At 63.0% G+C, this 8,917-nt stretch overlaps 1 protein-coding gene across 3 annotated transcripts in view; it reads left to right on the top strand.

Moving 5' to 3' along the window:
• ADGRB1 (adhesion G protein-coupled receptor B1) overlaps positions 1–8,917 on the top strand; it is a 63,364-nt gene continuing 54,447 nt past the window's right edge. For all 3 annotated transcript variants that reach the window (XM_068983659.1, XM_068983657.1, XM_068983658.1), the window contains exon 1: positions 1–775. In XM_068983659.1, the coding sequence (XP_068839760.1) occupies positions 1–775 (775 nt within the window). The remainder of the gene's footprint in view (positions 776–8,917) is intronic.

The raw sequence follows: 8,917 nt of genomic DNA, 5'->3' as shown, positions 1-8,917 counted from the left end.
ATGAGGGGCCAGGCCGCCGCCCCGGGTGCCCTCTGGATCCTTGGGCCGCTGCTGCTGCTACTGCTGGGGCGCCAGGCGGGCACGGCCGCGGGCACGGCCGCCGGGCCCGGGGCTGAGCCCTGTACCACGCTGGTGCAGGGCAAGTTCTTCGGCTACTTCTCGGCAGCCGCGGTGTTCCCAGCCAATGCCTCGCGCTGCTCCTGGACCCTGCGCAACCCGGACCCGCGCCGCTACACGCTCTACATGAAGGTGGCCAAGGCGCCCGCCTGCAGCGGCCCCGCTCGCGTCCGCACCTACCAGTTCGACTCCTTCCTGGAGTCCACGCGCACCTACCTGGGCGTGGAGAGCTTCGATGAGGTGCTGCGGCTCTGCGACCCCTCAGCGCCCCTGGCCTTCCTGCAGGCCAGCAAACAGTTTCTGCAGATGCAGCGCCTGCGGCCACCCCAGGACAACATCCTGGGGGCCCGGGACGGGCCCCCCGGGCCCAGCGACGACTTCTCCGTGGAGTACCTAGTGGTGGGCAACCGCAACCCCAGCCGGGCCGCCTGCCAGATGCTGTGCCGCTGGCTGGACGCCTGTCTGGCCGGCAGCCGCAGCTCGCACCCCTGCGGCATCATGCAGACCCCCTGCGCCTGCCTGGGCGGGGACACCGGCGACCCTGCCTCCGGCTCCCTGGCCCCCCGCGGGGACGTCTGCCTGAGGGACGGCGTGGCTGGGGGCCCCGAGAACTGCCTCACCAGCCTGACCCAGGACCGGGGCGAGGACGGCGCTCCAGGTAAGTGAGCAGCAAGGCGTCCATGACACAGCGCAGGGGGAGGGGCCGGGGGGGCACTGCCGGTCACCTGGAGGTCAGGGGTCACTTGACCCAGGGAATACTGTTTGGAATTCTGGGAGAGGTGAGGGTGAGCCCTGTGGGGGTCAGAGGCAGGGCAATGGAGAGGTGAGAGTGGGCGTGTGCTCGGCCGGTCCCACCTTCTTAGCAAGCTTGGGGTCCTTGGTGAGATGGGCACCAGCACAGGGCGGGGCTGGTACCATCAGGGAGGTGGGACGGGGAGTGGAGCTCCCAGGGGCGGGGCAGGAGGGAGACCCTGCACGGAGGGGAGGCCCCCGTGGGACCCCAGGGTGAGGGTGATGGGAGACAGCTCTTCACCATCTGTGCAGGTGGAGACCAGACAGTGTGCTGGGCACTTGGGAGCCAGGCTGGGCTGGGCGTCCATGCGGGTGGGTCCCCATGGGGCCAGGTGATGTGCCCAGGGCTCTTGGCCTCTGCCAAGCCAGTGAGACTGATGAACTCCTCAGAAAAACATCTTTCAAGGCATAAGAGCCGCTCTGTGGGGGGGTTTCAAAGGGAACCAGCTCTCCTGGAACATGGTTCTATTCATGGCCCCTGGGCCAGGGAGCCCAGATTAGAAACCTCCATGAAGTGGTGAACATAGCTGGAGAGAAGAGGGAGGGGGTGGGCAGCGCCCCCAGGGGTGGAGGCGCGGCGTCCAGGAAGCTGTCGGGAAACTCCCGCCTTCCATCAGTTGGGTTGGGGTCCCTGGTGATGGGGTGCGAGGGCTGATCTTCAGGCTGGACCAGGTGGAGGGCGCTGTGACCTAGGCACGGGCAGCCCCACAGCATGGTGGTGGGAGTGGGCCTCCGGGTGGAGGAGGACAGAGCAGAGAGAGGGCAGCGGCTTTGGGAGGCCGGTGGGTGCAAGAGGGCCGGGCGGGGTGGTGGCCTGGCCACACGCGTCGCTCGACCTCTCCTTAGTGGTCACCTGCCCCCTGGACCTCAGCGTCCTCACCAGCAAGGTGTTGACTGCTTTGAGGGACTGTCCAGTCGCCTCAGGCCTGATGGCCCTGGAGCTTGGCCCACACTGGAGGCCACGGCACAAGAGCTGGCCTCTGCCAGATCCCGGGGCAGTGACCATGCCAGGGAGATAACCCGGTCTAGCTGGAGCCACACAGAGCTTTCGGGACAAGGTCAAGGAGGCGGGGCCGCTGTGATGAGCTGGGAGCTTGCGGGGCTCGATGTGGGTGCTGGAGAGAGCAGGCCCAGGCGTGCAGTTGAGCGCAAAGGTGGCCAGGCCTCCCGGACGGGGTTTGCCTCTTCTCTTGAGAGCTGAAGGGCCGTGGGGGCTTTAAGCAGAGGGGGCACAGGGCTGGGGCTGTCGATGTGGTGTCTGGCTCAAAGCAGAAATCCGGGAGGGAGCTGATGCTGGCCTGGCCGGGAGGAAGGGGAAGCGCCTGGGGGATGGGGTGTGCAGCTGATGGACTTGCTGATGCCAAGGATGTGGGCGTGGAGGAAGGAGATTGATCGCTGGCCCATGCCCAGGTTTCTGGCTGGGCGTGAGGACATCAGCTGAGGTGGGGAAGTGGCGGGGAGGAAGATCCGGAGGTCAGAGTGGGACCCGACTATGAGAGGCCCATAGTCCATCCAGCGGGAATGTCATTTGAGAGGGACCACGGGGTCAAGTTCAAGTTAATCCCAGCCTGCCCTGCACTTGCTGTGTCCCTGGGGTCAATCCCCTCAGGCTCCTTGTCTTTAAAATGGAGTAAAACATCTTCTTTCCTTGGTTGTCATGAAGAATGAGAATTGGGGTGAAAGTGTTTCTAAGCAAAAGCAACATCAGTGATGAAATGTCAATATCTATGTTTATGATTAGGTAGGGGATCTGGAGGGCTTGGCAGGCAGAGACAGATTAGAGGAGGAGGAGGGCTATGTGGGGACTCTGGACTTGAGCAGAGATTCTGAGGACGGAAATGTTTGCTTGTGGTGCTGGAGGGAGGTGGGCAGGTGTGCGTGCGTGCACACACGTGTGCACATGCTTGCACTCATACATCTATGTGCATGTGTGTGTAGTGTGTTACGTGAGCATATGTCCACAGTGTTCTGTAAGCCTGCGTGTTCAGTGTGTTATGCGAACATGCGTGTGTTCATGCATCCACGTGTACAAGTGTGTGTAGGGGGGACATGTATGTGTGCATTCACACAGGCACTGCCAGTATGTATGTGTGCACACACTTACACATGCACGTGTGAGTATTTGCATGTTTGTGTGGCTGACGTGTACACGTGTGCACGCTGGTGTACAGTGCATCAGGTATCTGTGTGCATTGTTTGTGCATGCATGTGTGTGAGCATGTACACGTGTGCACTGGTATGTACTCGAATTCACTGCACATGTGCATGTGTGTGTGTGTGTGTGTGCAGGCTGGCTCTGTGCAAGTCTTGACAAAGCTCAAGTCAAGGCTCTGTGGCAGGGCCAACTGCCTTGTGGAAGACAGTTTGGAGGGCATGCGGGCTGGGGCTGCCACCGGGAAGTGAGGAGCTCGACTCTGAGGGGCAGGGCAGCAGGAACAGGAGGTGGTCACCCCCACCCAGGAGTGGCGCAGACCCCGTGCCCGTGCCTGGACTCAGAAGGCCCTGATGCTTCTGAGGCCTTGGGAGTACACGTGGCGTCAGCAGGTTACACCACGGCCCCTTAACCAGTTCACTCTTCCCAGCCGCCCAGGTGGCCGCCAGCGAGGACCCGCCTCCCGGCCCAGGAGCTCTGCCTGGGGTGCTCCCGGGCCCGGAACTCTCTCCCCACATGGCCCCTCTCTCAGGGGCTGCCCAGATGGCACGTGGCGGCAGCCCCAGGCCCACTGTCTCCTCACTCTCTCCCCCTCTCTTCCCACATGGAATCGCCTGTGCACACCAGAGAATTTCCTGTGTCCTGACTCTGTCCCTGCCAGGATGTCCCCGTCGTGGGGCAGGGGAGCTGGCCCGGCTCACTGGCGACGCCCTGCAGTGGCCCAGCCCTTGGAGGCAGCAGGCCCTTGATAAATGCATGTTGAGTAGGGGGAGGCACAGAGGGTCCAGGCTGCGGGCAGGCTCACACAGCTTGAAAGGGGAGACCCGGAGCAGAGCAGCTCTTGGCCACCCAGGGCTTCTTCTGCAAGAGCTCAGGTGAGAGGGTCTGGGTGTGTGTGTGTAGGGGCAAGGTGGCCTACGGGCCAGAGAGGTCTAGCAGTCATTCAGAAGACACACAGCTGAGCTGGACCCCATAGCGTGCTGCGGAGCCTGTGCCCCGGAGCCGTGCCCCCCACACCGAGCAGGGGAGTCTGGGTAAGGCGTGTCCTCCGTCCCGGCTCGAGGGGGCCGTGCGATGCCCAGAGTGAGCAGGCGGCCCAGGCCAGCCCATGGCCCACTTTCAGCCCTGCCCCCGCCCGGCCTGTCCAAACGCCACATGGCCACGCCATGCGTCCGACTGGCAAGCCTTCCTCAGGCCAGAGCACCGCTCCCTGCCCCCAGCCGGCCACCCCTCTGCACAGCCCACCCGCTCCCGCCCCCTCCAGAGTCTCTCTACATTTTTCTGCCTCTGGTGAGATGGGGCCATTTCTCTCAAGGGTTGCTTTAAATATTCATGTTTTAATTAAAGAATTTTATTGCAGAAGCGACATGTAAGATAATGAAAAAGCGGCATCCTGGGGGCTGGGGGCCAGTGTGTGTGTGTGTGTCCCTGTGTGTGTGTGTGGGTCCCTGTGTGTGTGTGTTCCTGTGTGTGCGCGTGTGTTCTTGTGTGTGCGTGTGTTCTTGTGTGTGCGCATACGTGTCCCTGTGCATATGTGTGTGTCCCTGTGTGTTCATGACCCTGCGTGTGCACATGTGTGCCTCCCCCAAGTGCCTGCATGGGTGGGGTGGGGCTGGGCTGGAGCCTGAGTGTGTGACATCCCCAGCGTGCGTAAGGCGGGGATGCTGGGCCTAGCAGCCGTGACCTACCCCAGGCTGAGCGCCCCGGTGCCTCCAGGCCTGTCCGCTCTCAGCTGGGCGCCCCTGCCCTGACACCCCATGGGCTCTGGAGTAATTCCCACCCTCAATGCCGCACAGCTACCCTCTCTAAGGGCTGCAGTGTGTGGAGAGAGGCAGGGCTCTGATGGGAGGAGGTACTTCAGGGGGAAGGATATGTCTCTGGAGTTTAGGGGTGACCAAGAATGTGTTAGGGACCCGGGGCAGGGGACAGGAGCAGGAAGGGTCAAGGCTTCCCTGCCAGGATGGTTTTCATCCCAGCCCGGGGAGCTATTCTTTTGCGCAAGGGCCAACTTAGAAAACCTGGAAAACAAGGTTTCCAGCTCCAGGCAGACAACCTCCGGGTATTGTAGGTGGACAGAGGAGGACGTGACCTCGTGGAGCCCATAAGAGCACACGGGGGGCCGCCCAGAGGGGGGTTCCCACACCACCCTGCAGCTGGGAGGCTGGGAGCTGTGGCCCTGCTGGGGCCTCGCTTCCCCCGAAGCGGGAAGGGCTGTGAGTTGTGTAGCCAAAGCTCTGGGAGGGGAAGAGACCTGCCCAGGTCATCCAGCATCGAAACTGCAAAGCCAGGCAGGACCCAGGCCTTCGTCTGGGCTTGTAACAGGCATCCTTCTTAGGACAGGGGGCGCCTGCCGGACTAACCCTGCAGACGGGGTCCTATCACTGACTTGCCGAGCCTCAGTTTCCTTCTGTGAAATGGGGACAGTACCTGCCTGTAGGGTCCAGCGCCTCTGTTCTGCATGGAGGAACTCTCCTCGTCCTCCTCCTCTGGCAAGTGGCCTGTGAGCAGTGGCTGCGGTTCTCAGCTCCGTCCTGAGATCCCACAGTGCCTCCTGCAGCTGGGCAGCTTGCTGGTCGCTCGGGCCCTGACAGTGGAAGCCTCAGGCCTTGGTGAAGGATGCACCAAGTTTGGACTTATGGAGCCAGAGCGGGGCTGCCCATCCCCTGTGGCCTTCATTTGCACATCCATGCAAGGGGCTCAGAGGAAGAACCTGCATGCTGCAGGGCAGGCCTTGACTCTGGGGGCTGCAATCCTCCCGGGGGCTGGACTGTGGTTGCGAAGGGACCCCAGCCTGATGGTCAGGGGCGGGGCGGAAACAGGCGGTGCTGCGTGACCTGCTGGACTGGGGAGACCTCTGCTGGACGAGACAGGAAGTGCAGACTGCCTCCTCCAAAGGGGACCCAGGAGGCGGGGAGGCCCAGCGGGAAGAGGGCCTTCCTGAGTGCCCCGCCCCAGCCCACTGGGGCACAGGGACCCAGGGACCGGGGCGACCACAGCCTCCAGATAGGGGTGCCAGGGTGGGAAGGAGGCCTGGAGACCCCTCGCCGTGTGTCCGCTCTCCTGGGTGGCCAAGGCTGCCTGGCGGCCATTAATTGGCTCTATTCATCCCTTAATGAGATGGAAATGAGGCTTCCAGACAGAGGGGGCATTGAGCCTGGGAAGAATGGCGGCTTCTTTCCGGGCCTGGAGGGGCAGCCCACCCCCCAGCCTTGCCCACTCTTCTGCTGCCCCTTCAAAGCCCACCCACCCCAAGAGCCCCATGGTCACCCAGCAAAGGGTGGCCTGAGCTCCTCTGAGCCCAGCTCTGCAGGCCCCCGGAGACCTGCCTGGGGGACTCCCTGGTTGTGGACGTGCTTGCCTGGTGAACATTTGTCAGGTGTCACCCATGTGTGACAACACACAGTAAAAACGATAACAGAGATAGCAGCTGCCATTAACCGAGCGTGCATCAGCGGTCAGGGCTCGGGATGCGACAGGGATCCTGTGTTGAGGATCAGAAGTCAGTCTGTGATGAGGATCAAGGCCGTGTGTGATCAGGATTGGGAATCAACATGTGAGCAGAGTCAGGCCCAGGCCCAGGGGGCAGTCTGTCCTCTGAGCCAGTGGACCCCCTGCCTGGCCTCTCCTGATATGACCCTTCCTCTCCTTCCCCTCCCCCTACCACGTCCCCACCACCTGGGTCACCAAGGTAACCAGCCCTGAAATAGTGGGTGTTTTGGCAGCTGAGGCCTAACCTGAGTCTATCCTGAAAGACTGAGCTCTGCAGCAGTTGCCATGGGAACCAAGTGGCATCCTCCGATTAGCCTGGCTTGGACACCCTCTCTCTCCCACCCACTGCCAGCTTCCACGTCACTCAGGCTTCCACACGGGGGCTGGGCTGGGGCAGCAAGGGGGGACAGGCAGGACAGGCCCGCCGTGTCCCTGCGGCCAGGCCGGCCTCCAACTCCAGCCTCCCCGTTCCTCCGTGTCAGTGTGACAGGACAGGGGCTCAGCCGGTGAGACCCCGGCCCCAGGCCAGGGGCTTCGAGTGCTGCTGGCAGCCTGCCTTGTCTGATGGCTGCAGGGGCAGTGCTTGGAATCTGATTGGGGACCTGGTCCCGGCTCCCCTTGCTATCAAATGGGCATGGCTGTGGGGCTCCTGCCGACCACCGGGCCCCGAGGGAAGGCGCCTGAAGTGGCGGCAGTGAGGCCCCGTGTCTGGGCAGCCTCAGCCTGTCACACCCTCAGAGCCACTCACGGGCAGTGTGCACCAGGGGCTGTCCTGGGCACCCCCCACCCACTCCGCATGCCCTGGTCTGCTGGCTGCACACCCCGAACCCCTGGGACACAGGCATTTGCAGTTCAAAACCAAGTCATATCTGTGTGGCAGCCTCCATGCTCTGGCTCCTTCCCAGCCCTGGGGACCCTGGAGTCCCCTGCCTGGTGAGGCTCAGGCCTGCTTGCCTCCTCAACTCCAGGGCAGATTGTCCTGTGGGATGGGGTGGGGGGAGCCTCACCAGCTCCCGATTGTCTGGACCACCCCTCTCTGAGCCTCAGTTTCCTCTGCTTTAAGTGGGTCCACACCTGGTTCCTGGGTGGACTGGGACTCCAGGTTCCTGAGGCATCTGGTGCCAAGCGGGGAGGGCGGACAGGAAGTGGGGAAGACAGGACTCTGCTGCCCAGGATGCCTCCTGAGGGCCAGCCTTGCGGGAGCACCGGGCCTTGAAGGGTGGGGGCTCAGGTCCAACAACCTACTCAGCCCATCCTGACTAGGGGAGCCCAAGCATTCTGTCACTAGGGCAGGCTCAGACTTCTCACGTGGACAATGGGGGCAGAGAGGCCCTGGTGGGAGCACAGGGCATCAAGCCCAGGCCCAGGAGGGGCTCAGAACCAGGGCCCTTGGCCCCCAGGAACCAGGGTCCCTGCAAAGCTCAGCCCGGCCTCTACTCTGCAGCCCTGGCAAGGTCCTCCCCGGGCCCCTCTGCACTGCGTGTGCGGGAGGGGCACAGCAGGGCCCATGCCCACCCACAGACCACGCAATTAAGGTCAGAGCCAGCCCCTCCTGCCGGTCCCCTGTCGGGGTGCTTTGGCCTGTCCACCTGCCCCACCCACCTGCGTGTCCCAACTGCAGGGCAGGTCTGAGAACAGGAGGCCTGACTTCTGTGTGCCCTTGAGGCTCTGCCTCTCTGGGCTCCAGGGGAGGCGAGACACTTGGGAAGGGGCCCTCTTGAGGCCAGAGAAGGATCCTCGATGGCTTGGGGGCCTGGAGGGTGAATGAACCTTGCCTTCTGAATGGGGAGGGGGGTGGATCTTGGGCCCCCTCCCCTGCCTGCCATTCATTTGCTTCCGGCGCCCCCTGCTGGTCAGCACAGGCACAGGACAGAACTCAGCACCTGGACGCCCAACTTGCTGCGCATCAAAGCAGGTTCTCTGGAGGAATTCCCTGGTGGACCGGTGGTTAGGACTTGACACTTTCACTGCCTTGGCTCGGGTCAGGTCCCTGGTCTGGGAACTAAGAGCCCAGACGCTGGGCAGAGTGCCAAAACACACACACACACAAAATGGGATTTTCTAGCATCGACTGAGACCCCACACCTGTGGTCTCCCCATCGTTTCTTGCTGCTTGCCATCACAGGCGGCAGACTTGGTTAGACGTGCCCTCATCTTCAGGTGGAGGGCATGAGGGCAGGGTGGGGTGGACCTGACCATCCCAGGGCAGTGGGTGGGGGGCCCCCACATGAACCCCGTCTTTCGGCTCCAGCACCCACCCTAGGGATCTGCACAGTCTGCCTCTCCCCCACGTCTCCCCAGAGAAGCCAGGCTCCGAGAGGCCAAAGGGCCCTCCTGCGGGGCCAGGTGCGACTTGCCCTCGGCCAG

Source organism: Capricornis sumatraensis, chromosome 11 (genome assembly GCF_032405125.1).
Source record: "Capricornis sumatraensis isolate serow.1 chromosome 11, serow.2, whole genome shotgun sequence".
NCBI classification, from domain to species: domain Eukaryota; kingdom Metazoa; phylum Chordata; class Mammalia; order Artiodactyla; family Bovidae; genus Capricornis; species Capricornis sumatraensis.
The sequence above is the reverse complement of the archived record's forward strand: the minus strand, read 5'-3'. Positions and strand labels throughout refer to the sequence as shown.